The sequence below is a fragment of the Cuculus canorus genome, chromosome 25 (assembly GCF_017976375.1).
Source record: "Cuculus canorus isolate bCucCan1 chromosome 25, bCucCan1.pri, whole genome shotgun sequence".
Classification (NCBI taxonomy): Eukaryota; Metazoa; Chordata; class Aves; order Cuculiformes; family Cuculidae; genus Cuculus; species Cuculus canorus.
In genome coordinates, this window is record NC_071425.1 from 1,230,525 (window position 1) to 1,252,123 (window position 21,599).

The window sequence follows — 21,599 nt, forward strand, 5'->3', positions numbered from 1 at the left end:
CCCACGGGGGGACCCCCGGCAGGCAAGGGGTGGCAGGAGGAAGCGGTGCCCAAGGGCCACCGGCTGGCTGGGTGCCCACGCGGCCTCGGCTCTGCTCCCGGCGCTCCCTCCCCGGCTGCCGGGGCAAGTCGCAGCCTGCCGCTCCCTGCCTCAGTTTCCCCAGGCGGGTAGTGACGCCGGCTTTCGGCTGTGAGCCCGGCGCGGACGCGAGCGCGGGCACGATCGCTGTCACCATCCTTGGGAAAGGGCCATCCCGATGGTTCCAGCTGGGTCACCGCTCCGCAGCGGGTGGGGACAGGGACACGGGCTCGTGTGATGGGGGTCTGTGCAGCGAGAGGAGTACAGGGACCACAGGGGGGCTGGGATGGGGGACGTGGGGACACAGGTCCACGCAGTGAGACCTGGACAGGGATTTGGGTTGGTACAGTGGGGACATGGGGACATGGGGACACCGGTCCTCGAGACTGGGGTGGTGGCAGGGGTGCACACGGCGAGGCAGGGGACAGGGGGACACAAGTTGACACAGCGAGGCTGGGATGGGGGCACGGTGACACAGGGACCTGCAGTGAGATTGGGACAGGGGGATGGAGAGAGGGGACAGGGACAAACAGGCTGGTACAGCAACGGACCCAACGGACACGAGGGTATGGGGACACAGGGACATGGGGACACAGCTCCATGCAGGGATAGAGGCACACAGCGAGGCGGGGGACAGGGACCTGGTTTGGCACAGTGTGGCCAGGATGGGGACACGGGGACATGCGGTGACACCGGGATGGGGACACAGGCTGGGATATGGACGTAGGTACATGGTGACACGGGTCCACGCGGTGACACCGGGATGGGGACACGTGCACACAGCGAGGCAGGGGACAGGGATGCGCAGGCTGGTCCAGCAGGGCTGGGATGTCGAGGTGGGGACACGGGGACACAAGTCCAGCAGCGAGGACCCCGTGCCGAGCCAGGTGGCAGCGGGAGGACCCAGAGTGCCCGGAGCGAGGGCATGCCATCGCCCACGGTCCCCGAGCCTCCTGCCACCCCCCCGCGCCCCGTGCCAGCTGGCTGCGCCGTGGCGGGCAGCGCGCCCAAGCCCACGCGCAATTACGGCAATTACGGCACCTCCTCAGCCGCCAGCCCGTCCCGTCCCGCGCCCGGCCGAGGTCGTTAACCATTCCTAATGGTTTCTGCGCAGAATTAGAAAGTGGTTTTGCCCAGGTTCTTCCCGGGGAGCAGCGAACGAGGGGGGGGACGGGGCTGTCAGTGTTCCCCGGGGTCCGCCTGGCGCTGCCTCCTACCCGTTGGGTCCCATTGGGTCCCGTTGGGTCCCGTTGGGTCCTGTTGGGTCCTGTTGGGTGCTGAGCTGCCCCCACGCTGGTCCTTATCTCCCCCGAGCCCCGTGGGGCCACCGGGGATGGGGACAGGCTGGTGTGGAGTCCCACGGTGACCCCCATCCACAGTGACCCCGAGGGGGTCCTGGCAAAGCCCTGCACTGGGCGGAGGTGGTGGTGGTGGCACTGGGTGGGTCCTGTCCCCTGGGACAGCCATGTGTCTCCATCCCAGGCACGTCCGTGTGGCTCATCCCAGTGCATCCCTGTCCAGTGTGGCCCAGCGTCCTGTCCCCAGTGCATCCAGGTGTCCCTTTCCCAGTGAATCCCAGTGTCCCATTCCTGCCGCGTCCATGTGTCCTATTGCTGATGCATCTCAGTGTCCCTTTCCCAGTGAATCCCAGTGTCCCTTTCCCAGTGCATCCACATGTCCCATCCTCAGTACATCCACGAGTCCCTTTCCCAGTGCATCCCAGTGTCCCATTCCTGGTACACTCGTGTCCCATCCCCAGTAGACCTATGTGTCCCTCTCCCAGTGCATCCCAGTGTCCCTCTCCCAGTGCATCCCAGTGTCCCTCTCCCAGTGCATCCCAGTGTCCCATCCTCAGCACATCCACATGTCCCTCTCCCAGTGCATCCCAGTGCCCCTCTCCCAGTGCATCCCAGTGTCCCATCCCCAGTACATCCACATGTCCCTTTCCCAGTGTATCCCAGTGTCCCATTCCTGATACATCCATATGTCCCATTCCCATTGCATCCCCCACATCCACTTTCCCAGTCCATCCCAGTATCCCAGCCCTCACCACCGTACCAGGCAGGATTTCCCCACGCGGTGACTGACAGCCGGGCCGGTTGAGCGTAGATAAAGCATCCAGATTACACATCGCTAATTAAACGCCGTATTTCAACCTACACCAAACCAACAACTCCCATCGCCACGTCGCAAAGGTCGAGTCCCGACAGTAATTCTTCTTCCCGGTGAGAAACGCTCCCTCGGGGCATCGTGGGCAGGGGAAACCCGTCGCGATAATCCCGGTAGATATCTCTGCCGGGTGGATTCCCTACTTTTAGCTTCTCCTTGGGGACCAAACGGACAGCCCCGTGCCAACCGTCGTGCCCCCGGGGACGCAGCTATCGCTGCGTCCCCGGGGGCACGACGGCTGGCACGGGGCTGCGCGCTCATCCCCGTGATGGCACAGCTTGGGGACAAGATCTTGTCCCCCTCTTGGTGATGGCTCGCGCCTTCGCAAGGATTTGGGGGTCCCAGTTTGGGTTGAGGGATCCCATCCTGCGTGCTGGTCCTTGGGTGGTCAAAGGTGCTTGAAGATGGGAGCATCCTATGGGGCTGAGAGCATCCTATGGGGCTGGGAGCATCCTATGGGGACTCTGAGCAACCTATGGGGCTGGGAGTACCCTATGGGGCTGTAAGACCCCCCCTATGGGGCTGTGAGACCTCCACAGGGGCTGTGAAGGACCTATGGGGCTGTGAGCATCCTATGGGGCTGGGAGACTCCCATGAGGGCTGGGAGCATCCTATGGGGACTCTGAGCAACCTATGGGGCTGGGAGTACCCTATGGGGCTGTAAGACCCCCCTATGGGGCTGTGAGACCTCCACAGGGGCTGTGAAGGATCTATGGGCTGGGAGCAAACTATGGGGCTGTGAGCATCCTATGGGGACTGTGAGCATCCTATGGGGCTGGGAGACCCCCATGAGGGCTGGGAGCATCCTATGGGGACTCTGAGCAACCTATGGAGCTGGGAGTACCCTATGGGGCTGTAAGACCCCCCCTATGGGGCTGTGAGACCTCCACAGGGGCTGTGAAGGATCTATGGGGCTGGGAGTACCCTATGGGGCTGTAAGACCCCCCTATGGGGCTGTGAGACCTCCACAGGGGCTGTGAAGGATCTGTGGGGCTGTGAGCATCCTATGGGGCTGGGAGCACCCAGAGTCACCCTGATCCAACTGGAATCATTCCCGCTGTGCCGACACCAGCGGTCTCGGGGTGCCTCCCCACCCCCCCCGGCTTCGGCTGCACCCCACGGGGCTGTGAGTGCCCAGGGCCACCCCAATCCCTGATCCAACTGGAAATGTTCCCAGCGGGTTCGGGGTGCCCCCGGCTCCAGCTGCACCCGCAGGGGCTCCAGCAGCAGCGTCACCGCCCCGGGGCTGTCTGGGCGCAGCACCCCAAAACCTCCCGGGAGGATCCAGGCTCTCCCCGTCTGAGCCCCGCGGCCGCTCTTGGGGCTCCCCTCGGGGTTAAGGCGACCCAGACGGCGCAGCCCCACGGCTCCCCCACCCCGGGCACCCCAAACCCACGCGCGTGGGTGCACGCACGCACACGGGGTGCAGCGTGGGGGGCTCACACCTCCTGCACACGCGTGCAGACGCACAGACGCGGCACTCCCAGCACACACATGCATTTGCACCCATGCACACATATACCTACAGGGTCCTGGTGCAGCGGGGGGGGGCTCACACCCCCCTGCACACGCGTGCACACGCATGGATGTGGCACCCCCAGCACACACACGCATGCACACGCATGCACACACACGCATGGGCATGAACACGCATGCACAGAGGGACCTGGAGCAGCGTGGGGGGCTCACACCCCCCTGCACACACGTGCACACGTGTTGATGTGACACTCCTGCACACACACGTGTGCACACGCACACTCACATGCTGCCAGCGCCGAGCCCCCCTCCCCCCGGTTCCCCCCAGACACCAATTTCTTTTATGGCAGCGGAGGAAATTGCCGCCCCTTCCCCAGACCCGGAGACGTTTGAAGTTTGCTGCCCCGGAGCCAGGAGGGGCCCCTTCCGCCCCCCCAACATCCTCCCAGGGCCTGAGGGGGCGTCCCTCCTCCTGCATCCCCTCCCCTGGGAGGACCAGGAGGCACCTCTCCTCCTCCATCCATCCACACTGCTGTCCATGCATCCATCCATCCATCCATCCCTCCATCCATCCATCCATCCATCCATCCATCCATCCATCCATCCATCCATCACTCTGTCCCTCCAACCCTCCATCGCTCCATCCATTGCTCCATCCATCCATCCATCCATCCATCCATCCATCCCTCTCTCCCTCTATCCCTCTGTCCATCCATCCCTCTGTCCCTCTGTCCATCCCCCCCCCCGCTGCCCCTCAGCCCCCCACACTCCCCAAGTGTCCCATGGGGGTGCAGCGAGGGCTGTGCCCCCCAAGTTGTGTGGGGCAAAGGCTGGGGGGCTGCACTGCACACCCCCACTGTGGATTTGGGGGGCACCGACCCCTCCTGCCCCCCCCGGGATCCCCTGCGAGGCTGGAGAAGCTCCTGCTGCCGGAGCTGGGGAGGCATAGGAGACATTTGCCTCTCACCTTGTAATTTATGCAAATGAGCTCTGTAATTTCTGTAATGAACTGTAATTTCAAGGCACGGGGTTTCAGACTCTCCGTGGTGAGGAGATGCCCCTCGGAATCCTCCGGCATCGGCGCGATTTCCTCCCCACGTGTGGTCCCAACTGGGGCTCCAACTCCGCTCAAGGTGGCTCCAAGAGCCCCTTCCTCCCCCAGTCCCCCCCAGTCCCCCCAGTCCTCCCAGTCCCCCCAGTCCCCCCAGTTCCCCAGTCACCCCAGTACCCCCCACTTCCCCAGTCCCCCCCAGTCCCCCCAGTCCTCCCAGTTCCCCAGACCTCCCAGACCCCCCAGTTCCCTCAGTCCCCCCAGTTCCCCAGTTCTCCAGTCCCCCCAGTTGTCCCCACGGCCTGGGGAGGGGACTGGGATCGTGATGGGAACTGGGATTGGGAGGGGGACTGGGACTGGGATGGGGACTGAGATTGAAATGGGAACTGGGATTGGGAGGGGGACTGGGAATGAGCTGGGCACAGGGATCAGGATAGGGACTGGGATGAGGATGGGCATTGGGATCTGAGGGGGACTGGGATGGAGGCTGGGATTGAGATGGGGACCGAGATTGGGATAGGAACTGGGACTGGGATAGGAACTGGGATCGGGATGGGGACTGAGATTGGGATGGGTACTGGGATGAGGATGGGCGCTGGGAATGGGCTGGGTGTTGGGATCGGGATGGCACTGGGCTGTCCGGCTGCTGTCCCCCCCCAGTCCCCACCATCTCTCGCCCCCGGAGCTGCTGGTGGCCGCGATGGGTGCCTGGGTGGCAGCGGGGGGCCCAGGGCCACCACCCCAGCCCCAGCAGCTCCTGGTTGCCCCGTGGCCACCGGAATGACCTTTGGCACCAGGCAGGAGAGGGGAAGGGACCCAGTGAGCCCCTGGAGCTGGGGTCCCCCTGCATCCCCCATATGTCCCCCCTGTCCCCACAGACCACTGGAGCATGTGGTCACCACCATCTACTTACAGCCAACCCCCCCCCAGCAGCTTGTCCTGCCCCTCATCATCCCAGGGTCCCCTTCCCAGTGTCCCCATCCTCATATCCCCATCCCAGTGTCCCCATGTCCCCATTCTGGGGTCCCCATCTCTGTGTCCCCATCCTGATGTCCCCATGCTAGGGTCTCTATCCCAGTGTCACAATCCTGTTGTCCCCATTCCAGTGCCCCCATCCTGCTGACCCCATCCCAGGGTCCCCATCCTCATGTCCCCATCCTGGTGTCCCCATCCTGGTGTCCCCATGCTGGTGTCCTCGTCCCAGAGTCTCTATCCAGTGTCCCCATCCTGGTGTCCCCATCCGAATGTCCCCATCCTAAAGTCCCCATCCAGGAGTCCTTATCCCAATGTTCTCACTCCGTTGCCCTCTTCCAGTGTCCCCATCCTAGAGTCCCCATCCAGGGGTCCTTATCCCAATGTCCTCACCCCATTGCCCCCTCCCATTGTCCCCTCCCAGTGTCCCCATCCCAGTGTCCCCATCCCAGTGCCCGGCCGAGCTATGGGGCCACACTCACCCCACGTTTTGGTGGTGGTGGTGGAGCCATCTCTGGGATGATGAAAACCAGGAGAGTTTTCCCCAGGGCGAAGGAGTTCCCTGCGCCCTCCGCCCGTCCGGGAGATGTGGGCTCCCACGCGCCGCCATGCCGGATGCGCTCGCGGTGCTGCCGGCGAGGTCCCGGCTCTGGCGAGGCACCAGCACCTTTCTCCAGGGCTTTGGAGCAGGGTGGGTTCCTCTTGGACCACGAGGGTCTCCGTGGGGCTGTGGCCACCAGCGGCCAACGCCGCGCTGGCCCGGGGATGTTGGCCATGGGAATGGGGACACGATGCCAAGGGGATGAAGTGGCTCCTATGGCTTTGGCGTTGCTGTCCGGCAGCAACCGGGGCCTCTTCCTCCTGGGAACCCCTCGTGATGGGGGCTTGGAGACCCCCGGGACCTTCTGCACCCTTTGGGGCTGCCCCAAATCTATATGGGTTGTGGTGCCACCACCGTCCTGATTACTGTGACCCCAAAACTCATCCCCCCCCATTTACCCCCATTTACCCCATTACCCTATTTACCCCCATTTATGGGGGGTCAGGGAGCCCCCCATCTCCATGGGTGACAGCCCCGGGGACAGCAGCGGACAGCCACCCCCGGGTGCCACCCCTGGGCAGGGGGACAACTCAGTGGAGTCCCCGGAGGGGGTCACACAGCTGGTGGGGCTCAGTGGGGACCTGGAGGGGGCTCAGAGGGACCCAGGGGGGACACAATCAGGGGGGCTCAGTGGGGACCTGGGGGGGGCTCAGAGGGACCCAGGGGGGACACAACCAGGGGGGCTCAGTGGGGACCTGGGGGGGGCTCGGTGGAGGGGGGGGCTGGCAGGAGGAGGGGTACGGGGGGGGGGGGTGACAGGACTGGGGTGAAAGGAGGGGGTGGCAAGAGGGGTGACAGCAAGGGGTGACAGTCAGGGGGTGACAGAGGGGGTGACAGGAGGGGGTGACAGAGGGGGTGGCAGGAGGGAGGTGACAGGGTGGGGGTGACTGGAGTTTTGACAGTCGGGGGGTGGCAATTGGGGTGTGACAGAGGGGGATGGCAGGAGAGGGTGACAGTTGAGGGGTGACAGTCAGGGGGAGGCAGCAAGGGGTGACAGCAGGGGGGTGATAGTTGGGGGTGACGGCAGGGGGTGGTAGGAGGGGGTGACAGGAGAGGGGTGAGAGAGGGGGGGAGAGGATGGGGTTGGGGGGGTGACAGTAGGGGGTGACAGTCGGGGGGTGGGGGTGGTGACAGTCGTGGGTGGCAGGAGGGGATTGGTTGGGGGGGTGAAAGGATGGGGTGACAGCAGTGGGTGGTAGGAGGGGGTGACAGGAGAGGGGTGACAGAGGGGGTGAGAGGATGAGGTTGGGGGGTGACAGTCAGGGGTGACAGTTGGGGGGTGGTGGTGGGGGTGACAGTCGGGGATGGCAGGAGGGGATTAGTTGGGGGGATCAAAGGATGGGGTGACAGTAATGGGTGGTAGGTTGGGGCGACAGGAGAGGGGTGACAGAGGGGGTGAGAGGATAAAGTTGGGGGGAATAGTCGGGGGGTGACAGGAGGGGGTGACAGAGGGGGTGAGAGGATGGGGTTGGCGGGGTGACAGTCGGGGGTGACAGTTGGGGGGTGGTGGTGGGGGTGACAGTCGGGAGTTGGTGTGGGGGTGACAGGACGGGGTGACAGCAGCGGGTGTCCGGAGGGGGTGGCAGAGGGGGTTACAGCAGGGATGAGAGCAGGGGGTGACAGGGGGTGACAGGGGGTGACAGGGGGTGGCGGGGGGCGGTCCATGGCCCTGTGCCCCCCCCTTTCCCCGCCGCTCCCCGCCGGGCCGGGCTCTGCCTCAAGGGTTAATGGCACCGGGGCCGGGCGGGGGTGGGGCGGGGCGGGGGCAGGGCCGGGGCCGGGCCGGGACCCGGCCATTCCTGCTCGCCCGGCCCGGTGGGTGCCCGGTCCCTCGGGTCCCTCGGAGCCCTCGCAGCCCTCGCCCGGCCGATGCGGAGGGTCCCGCGGGGAGCCCGCAGCCTGCACGCCCGTACGTACCGCCGAGCCGCGGGGGTGGGATGGGACCCCGACCCGTGCCGTGTACCCCCCGACCGGCGCCGTGTCCCCCCCGACCCGTGCCGTGTACCCCCCGACCCGTGCCGTGTACCCCCGACCGGCGCCGTGTACCCCCCGACCGGTGCCGTGTACCCCCGACCGGCGCCGTGTACCCCCTCAGACCCTTTTTGCCACCCCCCCAGACCCGTACCCGGTGCCGTGTCCCCCCCAGACCCCTTTTTCCAGCCCCACAACCCGTACCGTGTTCCCCCCGAGCGATGCTATGCGCTCCCCCAGACCCATCACCGGTGTCCTGTGCTCCCTGGACCCCCTTTTCCAGCCCCAAAACCGGTGCCGAGTCCCCTTCAGCCCCATAATCGGTGTCCTGTGCCCCCTGGACCCCCTTTTCCAGCCCCTCAAGCGGTGCTGTGTCCCCCCAGACCCCCTTTTCCAGCCCCATAACCGGTGCTGTTCCCCCAAACCCCCTTTTCCAGCCCCACAACCAGTGCTGTGTTCCCCCAAACCCCCTTTTCCAGCCCCACAACCAGTGCTGTGTCCCCCCAAACCCCCTTTTTCAGCCCCACAATCAGTGCCGTGTCCCCCCAAACCCCTTTTTCCAGCCCCACAACCGGTGCCGTGTCCCCCCAAACCCCCTTTTCCAGCCCCACAACCGGTGCCGTGTCCCCCCAAACCCCCTTTTCCAGCCCCTCAAGCGGTGCCGAGTCCCTCTCAGCCCCATAACCGGTGCTGTGTCCCCCCAAACCCCCTTTTCCAGCCCCACAATCAGTGCCGTGTCCCCCCAAACCCCCTTTTCCAGCCCCATAACCGGTGCTGTTCCCCCAAACCCCCTTTTCCAGCCCTTCAACCGGTGCCGTGTCCCCCCAGACCCCCTCCTGCAGCCCCCCCCGGCCGCTGCTGCCCCCCAGCCCCACAACCGGTGCTGCGTGTCCCCCCCCAGCCCCGTCCACCGGAGCCCCGGGGAGTTTCGCTCTGGCCCCGGGCAGCTTTGCTGTGGGTTGGGTGGTGGGGTGAGAGCGGCGAACGGGCGGCATCGCCCTAAACCCAAAGCTTCACCCCCTAAACCTGCGGCATCACCCCCTCAACCCAAAACTTCACCCCGCAAAGCCAAACCGCTGCCCCCTAAACCTGGAGCATCACCCCCCGAAACCCAAACCATCCCCCCCTAAATCTGGAACATCACTCCCCAACCCCAAAACTTCACCCCCTCAACCCAAACCATCGCCCCACAAACCTGGAACATCGTTCCCCAAACCCAAAACTTCACCCCCTAAATCTGGAGCATCACCCCTAAATCCAAACCTTTGCCTCCTAAACTCAAACCGTCACCCCTTAAACCCCAGGCATTGCCCCCTAAACCTAAAACATCCCTCCCTAACCCCAAAATATCCCCCCAAACCCATGGCATCTCCCCTAAACCCGCAGAATCCCCCCACCCCACGGTCCCGTTCCCGATTTGGGGGCTCCCTGAATCCTATTGGGGTGTGCGTGGGGCTGCGGGCAGCGCCTGTTCCCAGTCCCGCCATGGGGCGAGGCACTGGTGGAGCTGGGAGACGGGCAGAGCCGCCTCTGCCCAGCCTGGACCGTGACTCACGGGACGCAGCACTCGCCCCGTGCCTCAGTTTCCCTGCGGTGAAATGGCCAGCGCGTCGCCAGGGAGGGGGGGGGAATGTGTGTGTGTGTGAAAACGCTGGGGGGGACCTTGGGGATTTTTGTCATCATTCCCGGATGGAAAAATGCTCCAGGAGGTTCTGTGCGTGGCTGGGGCAGGTGGACAGGGCAGAGCCAAAGAGAGGGGATCCCTCCCAGCACCCCCATCCCAGTGCTGGGCCCCATTCCCTGGTTTTGGGATGGGTTTCCAGCGGAGTGGGGCAGGATTTGACCCAGCTGGGGGGGGGAATCGGAGCACGTCGGGCTGTGGCTGGGGGTCTCGGTCCCAGTGGGACCCCCAAACCGGGAGGGATGTTGGGGAGCGGGTGTGCTGCGAGAGCCGCGGCTGCCACTGCCCGGAGCCCCCCGTGGCCGCGCCAGCTCTGCAATGGGGGGGGGGTCCCTTCTCCTTGGGGTTGGGGGGCTGGAGGACATCCCTGCCAGGTCCCCTCTGTCTCCAGATCTGGGGGGGCTGTCAGGCGCTGGCTGCCACCCCGTAGCCCCACAAAGGGTCAGTGCTTTGGGGGTTCACTGTTGTGGCCCAATTCTGGCACCTGGGGGTTGGCAGGGGTCTGGAGGGGGCTCAGGACCCTGTTGGGGTGGGAGCTGTGACGCCCCGGGGTGTCCCTGGCACCCCCAAAATTGGCACCAAGTTCCCCCCAGGGTTGGGGCAGGCAGAGCTGAGCCCCCCATGAGGAACAGCACCCCAAAACCCGGGAGGGCTCATCCTGCCCGTGACACTGGTGTAGGACCAAGCGCCTACGGATGTCGGTGTCACAGGTGGGGGTGCATCCCTTCAGGGGGGTTTGGCACCCCCCAATTCCCACTCCAATCCTTGGGGTCCCCCGGCCTGCTCGCTGCCGCCTGGCAGGGAGTAGCGGTGTCTGCACGCAGCTGGGGGGGTCTTCAGTTTCGGGGACCCCCTCCCTGCTCTGGGCTCATTGTGTTAGGGTTTGGGGGGGGTCTAAGTCGCTTGGTGCAGGGGAGCCCCCACCCCAAAGGTTTCATCTGCCCCCGAGGGCACTGTGCCGTCCCACAGGGGCTGGGGGTGTCGGGGGGCTCTGGGGGGTTCTGGGGGTCCGGGCTGCCCCCCAATCGCAGTGTGGGTGGGAATTTGGGGGGCGGGAGCCGGTGGCGGCAGGTGGATTTCGACACTGGGGTGCGGCTCGTCCCCAGTGGGGTTTGCGCAGCTCCCGGTGAGTCACGGCCGCTGCGCCGGGGAGGCAGCGGCTGCCGGGGGGTCTGGGGGTGCAACGGGCGCCTCGGGGGGGGGCTGGGGGTGAACCCAGAGCCTGGCTTCAAAGGGCTGCCGGGGGCTCCGCCGCGGGCTCCGCTGCCTCCCTGCAGCCAGCTCTGCGCCCCATCCCGATGCCGACGCACCTCGGGGTACAAACCCCCTCCCCCTGAGGTGTTTCAGCCCCCCCGGCAGTCTGGGGGCTCCCCCTGGGGCTGGGGGAAGGACGGGGGTGGCGAGGCTTTCCGGGCACAGCTGAGGTGTGGGAGAACAGGGGTCCCCTCATGGGTGTCGGGTCCCCTCGCTGGTATTTGGGGACCCCCTTCGCATCCCTTTGGGGACCCCCTTTGCATCCCCTTGGGGACCCCAGCCGTGTGATGGGACATTGGAGGGGATGAGGCAGGTGCCAGTGGCTTCCTTGGGTCTCGGAATCCCGCACAACCCCTTTGGGGCTGGTATGGGGGTCCTCAGGGCGACAGGTGCCGAGGGGTGACCCCCTGTCTGCTGCCACACGGGGCCGCGGAGCAGAGAAACCCCCTTAGCGGGGTGAGGGTGTCCCCAAATCGTGGTGATGGGGACGCCGTCACCCTCGGTGCGGTGTCACCGCGTCGGTGCGGGATGGGAATCGGAGCTAGGGTTCACCCCGGTGCCAAACCCCTCCGTGTGTGGGGGCGCACAGGGGCAGGGGGGTTCTGGGGGTGCCCCCCCTTTTCTCACCGCTCTCCTCTCCCCGCCCGCCCCCCCTTTGTGCCTGCAGGTCTGTCCGCGCCGCCGCCCCGCAATGCTCACAGCGGTCTGCGGCTCTTTGGGGACCCAACCCTCCGATGCGCCCCGCGCCTCCCCGACCCACCTGGACCTCCAGCCGCTCCAGCCCTTCCAGCCCCACGGCAGCGCCCCGGTGGGTGCCTCCCCGCACCCCGACTTTGCTTCGCCGCTTCCCACCCCGGAGCTGCCGCTGGCGGGCCCTGACGCTGCCGCCTTCGCCAACCCCGGCACCTTCGAGCCACATGGCGCCGCGCGGTTAGAGCTGCCCGCCGACGGCGCTTACGCCAAGCTGCTGCCCGCCACGCCGGACATGGCGCATCCCTACGAGCCTTGGTTTCGACCCCCCCATCCCGGCCCCCCAAGTGAAGAAGGAGGCATCAACTGGTGGGATCTCCACGCCGGAGCCAGTTGGATGGAGCTGCCCCCCGCTCAGGGTGGGGGGCTGCAGGTACCGGGGCACCCGGGGCTGCCGCCAGCCCTGGGGGGGTACGGTGGAGGGGAGCACCAGCTCTGCGCCCCCCCTGCCCACCTGCTGCCCCCCCCGAGCCAGCACCTGCTGGGAGCCGATGGGGCAAAGGCGCTGGAGGGGCCCCCGGAGCCGCGTGGGCCGGAGGCGGAGGGCGGGGGGCGCCCCAAAGGTGCCCGTCGCGCGGTGCCGCGGGGCGGGGGGCAAGCGGCGTGTCGCTGCCCCAACTGCCAGGAGGCGGAAAGGGGGGGTCCGTGCCCGGAGGGGGCGAAACGCAAGCACCTACACAACTGCCACATCCCCGGCTGCGGGAAGGCGTACGCCAAGACGTCCCACCTGAAAGCCCACCTGCGCTGGCACAGCGGCGACCGACCCTTCGTCTGCAATTGGCTCTTCTGCGGCAAACGCTTCACGCGCTCCGACGAGCTCCAGCGGCACCTCCAGACCCACACGGGCGCCAAGAAATTCGCCTGCCCCGTCTGCGGGCGCGTCTTCATGCGCAGCGACCACCTGGGCAAGCACATGAAGACGCACGACGCCGGCAAGGACGGCGGCGAAGGCGAAGCCAAAAGCGCCGGGGATGCCAACGCCGCCAAGGGAGGCAAGAGGGAGGCGGAGGGGGGCAACGCCACCCCCACAAACTGAGCTGCCGAACCCCGGGGGGCGCAGGTGGGGAGGACCCCGGGGTGGGCGACGCCGGGGGGACCCTTCGGGCTGGTCTCTGAAGGGTGTTGGGGTGTTTTGGGGGTGCAGGGCTGGCACCTTGTGCTCGAAGCGGTGGCGAAAAGAGGGGGGGGGACGAGGCTTGGGGAGCGCCCGGAGGTGCCCCGCGGCGGTTTCACTTGTCCCGTTCCCCTTCTCCCGCCCCGGTTTCCCCCTCCCTGTCCTCCCCCGGTTTCCCAAATCCCTTTTTTTCGGGAGGCTGCTGGCAGGCGTGGGGCTGCTTGGGAGGAACATCAATGGGAGCCGAAGGAGCGGGCGCTGCCCGGGCACGTCCAGCCCGGAGGGGAGGAAGGAGACGGAGAAAGGGAGAGAGGAGAAAACCAGGAGCCTTCGCTCGCGGGGGGCGGCACAGCCCCCACCCCTCTCCCTGTGGTCCCCCCAAAACCTCGGCATCCCGGGCTCAACCCCCCATTCTTGTGCCAGCCGTGAGGTTTCGGTACCCCCAGGGGGGCTCAGGGTACCGTGTCCCCTGCCCCGATGAGGGATGCTGGGCTGGCACAGATCCTGCATCCCTACAACCCCGCCTTGCCCGGGGTCTTGGGGGTCGCAAACCCCTATTTTTGGCCCAAATGAGGGCCAAAATGGGGGAAAAAGGGAAATCCTGCTCGACGGTGAGCCATGGTGGGGCCCTGGGGGGCGGCGGGGGCCACGGCGGGCGCGTGGCGTGGCGGCGGGCGGTTGCCCAAGCGCACACCTGCAGCTTTCCCACACCCACCGCCACGGCCCCGGGCGGGGAGCACTCGGGGCGACCGCGGCAGAGCCGGGGCGGCCACATTCCTCCGGCCTGGCACGGCCACGCTGCCCGCGCCCCGTGCCCCCCGCCTGCCCCCGCGGCGCCACGTGGCCGTCCCTTCTTGGGGACCCCGGGATGGTGGGGGGACCCCTTGGCCATGCCGTCCTCCTTGGAGACCCCACTGATGTCCCTCCTTGGGGACCCCTTGGCCATGATGTCCCTCCTTGGGGACCCTGGGATGGTGGGGGGACCCCTTGGCCATGCCGTCCTCCTTGGGGACCCCACTGATGTCCCTCCTTGGGGACCCCGGGATGCTGGGGGACCCCTTGGCCATGCTGTCCCTCCTTGGGGACCCCACTGATGTCCCTCCTAGGGGACCCCGGGATGGTGGGGGAGCCCCACTGATGTCCCTCCTTGGGGTTCCCAGGATGGTGGGGGATCCCTGGCCATGCTGTCCTCCCTGGGGACCCCATTGCCGTCCTTCCCTGGGGACCCCGTGATGGTGGGGGGACCCCTGGCCGTACTGCCTGTCCCTGGGGACTCTTGGGGACACCGTGACTGTCTCCCCGGGGACTCCCCGACTGTGGGGGGATCCCATCTGACCATTCTGCCTGTCCCCAGGGACCCCATGACTGCAGGGGTCCCCCCCAGCCATGCTGCTTATCCCTGGGGGGACCCTCAGGGACCCCATTGCTGTCCCTCCTTGGGGACCCCCTGACTGCTGGGACCCCCCCGGCCATGTCCCTTTCCCCAGGGGGGTCCCCATTGCGGCCCCTCCCCAGGGACCCCACTGGGGACCGCATCCACCCCCCCCCCCCGGTGCATGCTGCAAGCCCCTTGGGGTCCCCCCATCTCCAGGGGACCCCCACTGTCCCCCGTGCATGCTGCCTGTCCCCCCAGGGACCCCATTGCTGTCCCCTCCTGGGTCCCTATGTCTCTTGGGGACACCCTGGGACACCCCCACCAGGGACCCCAACTCTTTCCACCCCTGGGGATTCCCCCCCCTTCCCCATTCCCCGGGGGACCCCAGATCTGCCCTCCTCCCCCCCCCCTCAGGGATGACAGTCCATGAAATGAGGGGTTCGGACCTTTTTTGGGTCTCGTCACCCCAAATCCTGGTGGAACCCCTTGGACTGAGAAGGTGACGCTGACCCGGGGAAGGGGGGGGAGAGTGTTGGGGGGCAGCGCTGGGATGGGGTTCGCAGGCTGTCGGGTATTTGCCCCCCAGCCGGCACCAGTTCACACCAGTTGGGAATCCAGGGAGGTGGGGGGAGGTTTGGGGGGTGGGGGTGACCCCCTGGCATCCCGGGGGGGGCCATGGCAGGGGCTGGGGGGGCTCGGAGCCCCCCGGGGGGGGAAAAGGGGTGGAAGTGAAGTCGATGGGGCCCGTGCCCCGAGGGCTCCCCGACACCTTTGGGTTTGTTTGTTTGATTATTAATTATTATTATTAATTATTATTATTATTAATATTATTATTAATTATTAATATTTTATTAAGGTGAAGCCAGGCTTTGCCGCTCGGGCAGAGGGAGCGTCTGGGGACGAAGCTGTGGCTGTTACGGATGGGGAGGGGGGAGTTGGACCCCCCCCCCCAGAGCCGGTGGCAGCCCCACTGCGCCGTGGGGTGAACCCTGGGGGGGGGCAACACCCACTGCGAGGTGAAGTCTCGCTTTGGGGGGGGTCTCCCAGGATGTGTCCCCCACCCCGGGGGCCACAGCGGTCCCTTGTTGGGGTTCGGTGGCGCGGGCCACCCGCAGCCCAGCGCGGCTTCTCCAGCGCAAAACCCCCTCCTGAGGGGCCCCCCCGGGGCTTGGGGACCCCAAACCCCAGCCTGGATATTGGTAGCCAAGCCGGGATTTTAGTAGCTGAGCCTGGATTCTGGTAGCCAAGCCAGTATTCTAGTAGTCAAACCAGTTTGGTTTTGGTAGCCAAGCCTGGGTTTTGGTAGCCGAGCCTGGATTTTGGTAGCCAAACCTGGGGTTTGGTAGCCGAGCCTGGATTCTGGTAGCCAAACTAATATTCTAGTAGCCAAACCACTTTTATTTTGGTATCCGAGCCTGGATTCTGGTAGCCAAACCACTTTTAGTTGAGTAGCTGAGCCTGGATTTTTTTGGTAGCCAAGCCAGGTTTTGGGTAGCCAAGCCAGGATTTGAGTAGCTGAGCCTGGATTCTGGTAGCCAAGCCAGTATTCTAGTAGCCCAACCAGGTTTTTGGTAGCCAAGCCCATCTGCGGCAGCAGCCTGGGGCTCCTGTGGGGCAGGTTTCGGGGGGCTGCCTTGGGGGGGACCCCAAAGTCTCCTCGGAGCTGGGGGGAACCCCAAAGTCTCCTCAGAGCTGGGGTCCCGGGCGCTGCTGGGGCTCAGCACCACCGAGCGCGGCCCCCGCGGCCCCGCTGGCCTCGATGGGGCAACCGAGGCGGTAAAACCGGGTGGGGAAGACGGGTGCCAGGCTCCCACCGCCAAAACCAGTCCAGCCAGCTGCGGCGTGGGGCGCCGGCACCCCGACCCGCGCCCCCACCCCAGCACCCTCCCCGGGGCAGGGCGAGCCCAGCGGGGCCAGAGCACCCCGATGCCAGCCCCGAGCGCGGGCGAGGGCAGCGGGGACCCCGCCAGCTGCGGCCGAGGGGTGTCCCCCGACCCGCCGAGGGGGACGTGGGGGGCTGCGGGGTGGGTTTTGTACTGGAATAAACGCCGTGTGTTTTCCACGCGCCGGTGCTCGGGCTGCATCGATGGGGGGCAGGCACCCCGACCCCCACCCCGGCCAGGGGACCCCGATGGTGGCACCCCGACCCTGGCCAGGGGACCCTGGTGATGGCACCCCAACCCCAGCAAAGGGACCCCAATGATAGCACCCCGACCCCCACCCCGGCCAGGGGATCCTGGTGATGGCACCCTGACCCCCACCCCGGCAAAGGGACCCCGATGATGGCACCCCGACCCCCACCCCGGCCAAGGGACCCCGATGGTGTCACCCCGACCCCCACCCTGCAGAGGGACCCGAGTGACACCCCGCTGACCCTCTCCCACTGCCAGGGGACCCTGATGTCCATCTCCCTGACCCCCACCCTGGCCAAGAGACCACAGTCTCCTTCACCCAAACCCCCCCCCCCCCCTAATCCTTGCCAGGGGACCCTGGCACCCTGACCCCCACCCTGGCTAAGAGACCCCCGTCCTGCCCAAAGGGAGTGATGCCCGGGGTGGTGGTGGGGGGTGTCTCTACCCTCGGGAGATGCTGCCCATGGGGGGGGGTGTCTACCCGTGGAAGGGGGCTTCCCACGAGGGGTGCTGCCCATGGAGGGGGTCTCTACCGGCGGGAGATGCTGCCCACGGGGTGGGGGGGCTTCCCACGGAGGATGCTGCCCATGGGGGGGGATTCTGTCCATGGGGGGGGGGCTTCCCACAGAGGATGATGCCCATGGGGGGGCTCTACCCATGGTGGGGGGGCTTCCCATAGAGGATGATGCCCATGGGGGGGCTCTACCCATGGAGGGGGGCTTCCCAGGGAGGATGATGCCCATGGGGGGGCTCTGCCCATGGAGGGGGGCTTCCCATAGAGGATGATGCCCATGGGGGGGCTCTACCCATGGTGGGGGGGGGCTTCCCACGGAGGATGATGCCTATGGGGGGGGTTCTACCCATGGGGGGGTGCTGCCCACCCGAGGTTGGGGGGGGGTCTCTCTGCCCACGGGGCCCCGCCCCCCGCCGTGCGCCCTCCGGCCACGGGGCGCCGCCACCGGGAGAGCCGAGACCGGGAACGGGAACGGGAGCGGGTGCGTGCGGGGCTGGGGGGGAACGGGATCCACGGGGCCGGGAACCGGGACGGGGGGGGGGAACCGGGGCTGAGAGGGTGGGGGTGAGGAAAAGGGGAGGGATGGGGGAACCGGGGACCGCGGATGAGAAGGTGGGGGTCCTGGAACTGGGGCTGAGCAGGTGGGGGTCTGGGATTGGGTTCTATGGGGCTGGGGGTCCCGGGGACCGGGATGGGTGGGGGTCCCGGGAAATGGGATGGATGGGGGAACCGGGAAATGGGATGGATGGGGGTCCCAGGAACGGGGATGGATGGGGGTCCCGGTGACCGGGATGGGTGGGGGAACCGGGAAATGGGTCCCTGGGGCTGGGGGTCCTGGGAACGGGGATGGATGGGGGGTCCCGGGTACCAGAGCTGAACGGGTGGGGGTCCAGGAATGGGGTCCACGGGGCTGGAGGTCCTGGGAAGCGGGTCCATAGATCAGGGGATGGTAGGACCGATTCCATGAGGTTGGGGGTCTGGGAACCAGGGCCATGCGGATGAAGGTCCCATCCGCCGTGGGGGGGGCGGGAAATGGGGTGGTGTGGTGGGGGGTCCCAAACACCAAGGCTGAGCGGGTGGGGGTCCCGTCTGCAGTGGGTGCGGAAGGTCCCCGTCTCTCGGGGTGTGTGGGCAGGGGTCCCATCCACTGTGGGTGCAGGGAGTGCCCGGCACCGGGGCGGTGTGGGCAGGGGTCCCCTCTGTGGTGGGTGTGTGGGGGTCCCCATCTCTCAGGGTGTGCGGGGAGGGGGCCCTGGGTGCTCAGCTTTGCAGATGGGTGTCCCATCCGCCATGGATGCAGGGGGGATCGTTTCCTCGGAGTGTACAGCCAGGGGTCCCGAGGCAGGAGGTGCCACCCAGGGGGATTTCTCTGATGTCCCCCCACATCCAGGGACCACGTTACCCCCCAAAACCCCCGTGTCCCCCAGGCTGCCAGCCCCACAGGGACCCTGAGGTCCCATCCAGGACAGGAACAAGAGGGTGATGTTCCCCTCGGTGCCCCCCATGCTGGTTTAGGATGGCAGCGTGGGATCCCACACCCTCGTCCTGTGACTGCTTCGTGGCGCTGCCGCCGCACACCGCGACCCCCGCCGTCATCTTCGGCAAGAACGCCGACCGGCCGCGCCATGAGGTCCAGGAGATTGTCTACGTCCCTGCTGCCGTCCACCAGCCCGGGGACAAAGTCCAGGTGAGACGGCGCAAGGGCTGAGGTGGCTGCAGGGGACGGTGCAGCGAGTGCGCCAGGTCTCAGCCGCGCTCTGCGTCCCCATCCCCACCCCAGTGCACATACCTGGAGATCGAGCAGGCGGAGAGGACCCACGCGGTGGTGCTGAGCCGCCCCGCCTGGCTCTGGGGTGCTGAGATGGGCGCCAACGAGCACGGCGTCTGCGTGGGCAACGAGGGCGTCTGGACCCGCGAGCCCGTGGGCGAGGACGAGGCGCTGCTGGGCATGGACCTGGTGAGGTGAGGGCAGCGTCGTGCGTCCCCCCTGCCCCGGCTGCCCCACGCCGTGCCCCACAGCCGGCCCATGGGGTGCTGCTGGCACGGCAGGTTGGGTTTGGAGCGTGGCAGCTCTGCCCGGGAGGCTCTGGAGGTGATTACGGCATTGCTGGAGCGCTACGGCCAGGGTGGGAGCTGCAAGGAGGAGCCGGTGCCCTTTGTTTACCACAACACCTTCCTGCTGGCCGACCGCACCGAGGCCTGGGTGCTGGAGACGGCCGGCCGGTACTGGGCAGCCCAGCGGATCCGTGGTGAGCAGGCACTGGTTATACTGGGAGGATGGGGAGCCCTGTTACCCCTTTAGCCTGACTCCCTCCGCCTTCGCAGAGGGCAGCCGCAACATCTCCAACCAGCTCAGCATCGGGACGGAGATCACGGCCGAGCACGCGGGGCTGCGGCAGCGAGCACGCAGCCAGGGCTGGTGGAGCGGCGACGGCGAGTTCAGCTTCGCCGAGGTGTTCTCCCTGGCACAGCAGCCCGCCCGCATGGAGGCTGCCAAGGCCCGCTACCGCGCCGGGAAGGAGCTGCTGCGGCAGCACGCAGGTGGGGACGGGGGACAGGGGACAGGGACGGCCACCCTGGCTCACCCCGGCATCACCGCGCTCCCTGGGGAAGCTGTGGCTGAGCTGCGCCGGCGTTGACGTGGTTGCGCCTCGCCTGCCAGGTCACATCACGGCAGAAACGTTCATGGCCATCCTGCGGGATAAGACCAGCGGGATCTGCGTGGACTCGGAGGGCTTCCGCACGGCGGGCAGCATGGTGTCCGTGCTGCCCCAGGACCCCGCTCTGCCCTGCGTCCACTTCTTCACCGCCACCCCGGACCCTTCCAGGTGAGGACACCGAGGGGACAGCACCGCTCCGGGGGGGACGAGGCAGAGCCGTGCCTGGTGCTGAGCACCCCGGGGAGCAGCGTCCGCCCTGGTGCTGGCTGAGCCCCGGTGCTCCTCTCCGGTAGGTCTGTCTTCAAGCCCTTCGTCTTTGTGGCTGGCCTGAAGCCTGTGCCGCAGGTGAGATCTCCCACCTTCGCTGACGACCCCGCCAAGCAGATCCCACGGTTCCAGCGCGCGGTCGATCGGCGGCACGAGCTCTACCACCGGCACCAGGCAGTGTTGGAGCTGATGGAGAAGGACCAGGTACTGCAGACCCTTCCGCAGCCCCCGGGACCCTCGCGCTGCCCTCGGTGATGTGGGAGGTGGGTGAATTCCCTGAAGGCGTTGGGTCTCAGCTCTCCTCCCTCCCCAATCCCACCAGGAGCAGGGCCAGAAGCTCCTGGAGACGCTGCGGGAGCTGGAGAAGCAGGGCCTGGAGGGGATGAAAGCGCTGCTGGGGGGAGCGGTGTCCCCTCACCCCGAGGAGCTGGCTGACCTCTTCTTCGACTGTGTGGAGGCGGAGATGAAGTTTTACACGTAAACCCCACACAGGCGGGTGGGATTGCATCCGTCCCGGCATTGCTCCTGGATAGGGGATGAGAAAACCTTCCCGGTGCCCAACCCTGGCTCTTCGCCTCTTCCCAACACGGATCGGCTGCTGGCGGCGCAGTGAGGAACGGCTGGACCAGCATCTCCAGCCCTGCCTGGGGCTGCGGAGCCTGCAGCCCCCTAACTCGCCCCGGAGGGATCGGTACTTTTGAGAGGTGGCCATGCCCTGAAACATGGGTGCGGTGGGAAAGGAGAAGGACTTGGAGAGGGATTTGGAATCCTGCCTGCAGCACGAGGTGTCTTTTCCCACCAGCGGGCCCCTCTGGGGCTGGCTGCGGGCTGGGGCTCGGTGGCAGACAGGCGGGTTGCTGTAGGAATAAAGAGGCTTTAATCCCAGCTGTGCGGTGCCGTGCTGGTGCGGGGTATTTCGGGTAACAGCCTATTTCTCGCTCCTCTGGCATGAGTTTCCTCCTCCAGAGCCTTGGCCCGGGGCTGGCTCCTGCCGGGACCTCGCTGGGGCTGCCAGCAGCCGTGCTGTCCTCTGGGTCCCGGCAGCGGTGGCAGCTGCGTCTCCAGGTTTGCGTGGGGACAGCGCTGAGACCACCGGGGTCTTGGGGCTGCGATACCAGCTGCTCCTTCCCTGCCTGAGCTCAGCGGTACCGGAGACAACAGCAGGTCCTGATGCTCCTGCAGCTCTTCCAGCTCCTCCAGACGGGTCTGGTGTTCCTCCAGGGCTTCCCTCTGCCCAGCCCTTGTCCCCTCCTTGAGCCCTTGGGTGGGTGCGTGGTGGGCGCTGGGCTGGCCCTGCAGCACTCTGCAACGGGCACAGGGTTGGGGCGATGCGGGGCAGGAACCTGCAGGCTGGGGGGGCAGTGGGGGCAGCATTGCTGGGCTGGGGGGAGTCAGCGCTGAGCCCCCTTGGTGGGGCTGAGGGACCCCGGGGTATGTGGGGACCATGGGGCTGGGATCCCCAGGCGTGGGGGGCACTGGGACCGAGGCTAAGGGGCTGGAGGGTGCAGAAACCCCTGCACTGCGACTGGGGGTG

General features: G+C 66.8%; 2 protein-coding genes across 3 annotated transcripts; both read left to right on the forward strand.

Annotated features, from left to right (window-relative positions):
- The first annotated feature begins 8,134 nt into the window (after window positions 1-8,134).
- SP6 (Sp6 transcription factor) lies at window positions 8,135-13,049 on the forward strand. Its single transcript, XM_054088448.1, has 2 exons — window positions 8,135-8,256; window positions 11,921-13,049. The coding sequence occupies exon 2, from the start codon at window positions 11,945-11,947 to the stop codon at window positions 13,037-13,039; it is 1,095 nt and encodes a 364-aa protein (XP_053944423.1). The 5' UTR covers window positions 8,135-8,256; window positions 11,921-11,944; the 3' UTR covers window positions 13,040-13,049.
- Window positions 13,050-17,561: 4,512 nt separating this feature from the next.
- SCRN2 (secernin 2) lies at window positions 17,562-20,941 on the forward strand. Of its 2 annotated transcripts, none has more exons than XM_054088409.1 (8): window positions 17,562-17,619; window positions 18,654-18,825; window positions 18,919-19,100; window positions 19,188-19,387; window positions 19,464-19,679; window positions 19,801-19,966; window positions 20,092-20,269; window positions 20,388-20,941. In XM_054088409.1, exons 2-8 carry the CDS (start codon window positions 18,655-18,657, stop codon window positions 20,544-20,546), a joined length of 1,272 nt encoding a protein of 423 aa, XP_053944384.1. In that variant the 5' UTR covers window positions 17,562-17,619; window position 18,654; the 3' UTR covers window positions 20,547-20,941. The 2 variants fall into 2 exon arrangements, with proteins under 2 accessions (XP_053944384.1, XP_053944383.1); XM_054088408.1 differs by lacking the exon at window positions 17,562-17,619 and adding an exon at window positions 17,730-17,779.
- Window positions 20,942-21,599: the final 658 nt, after the last annotated feature.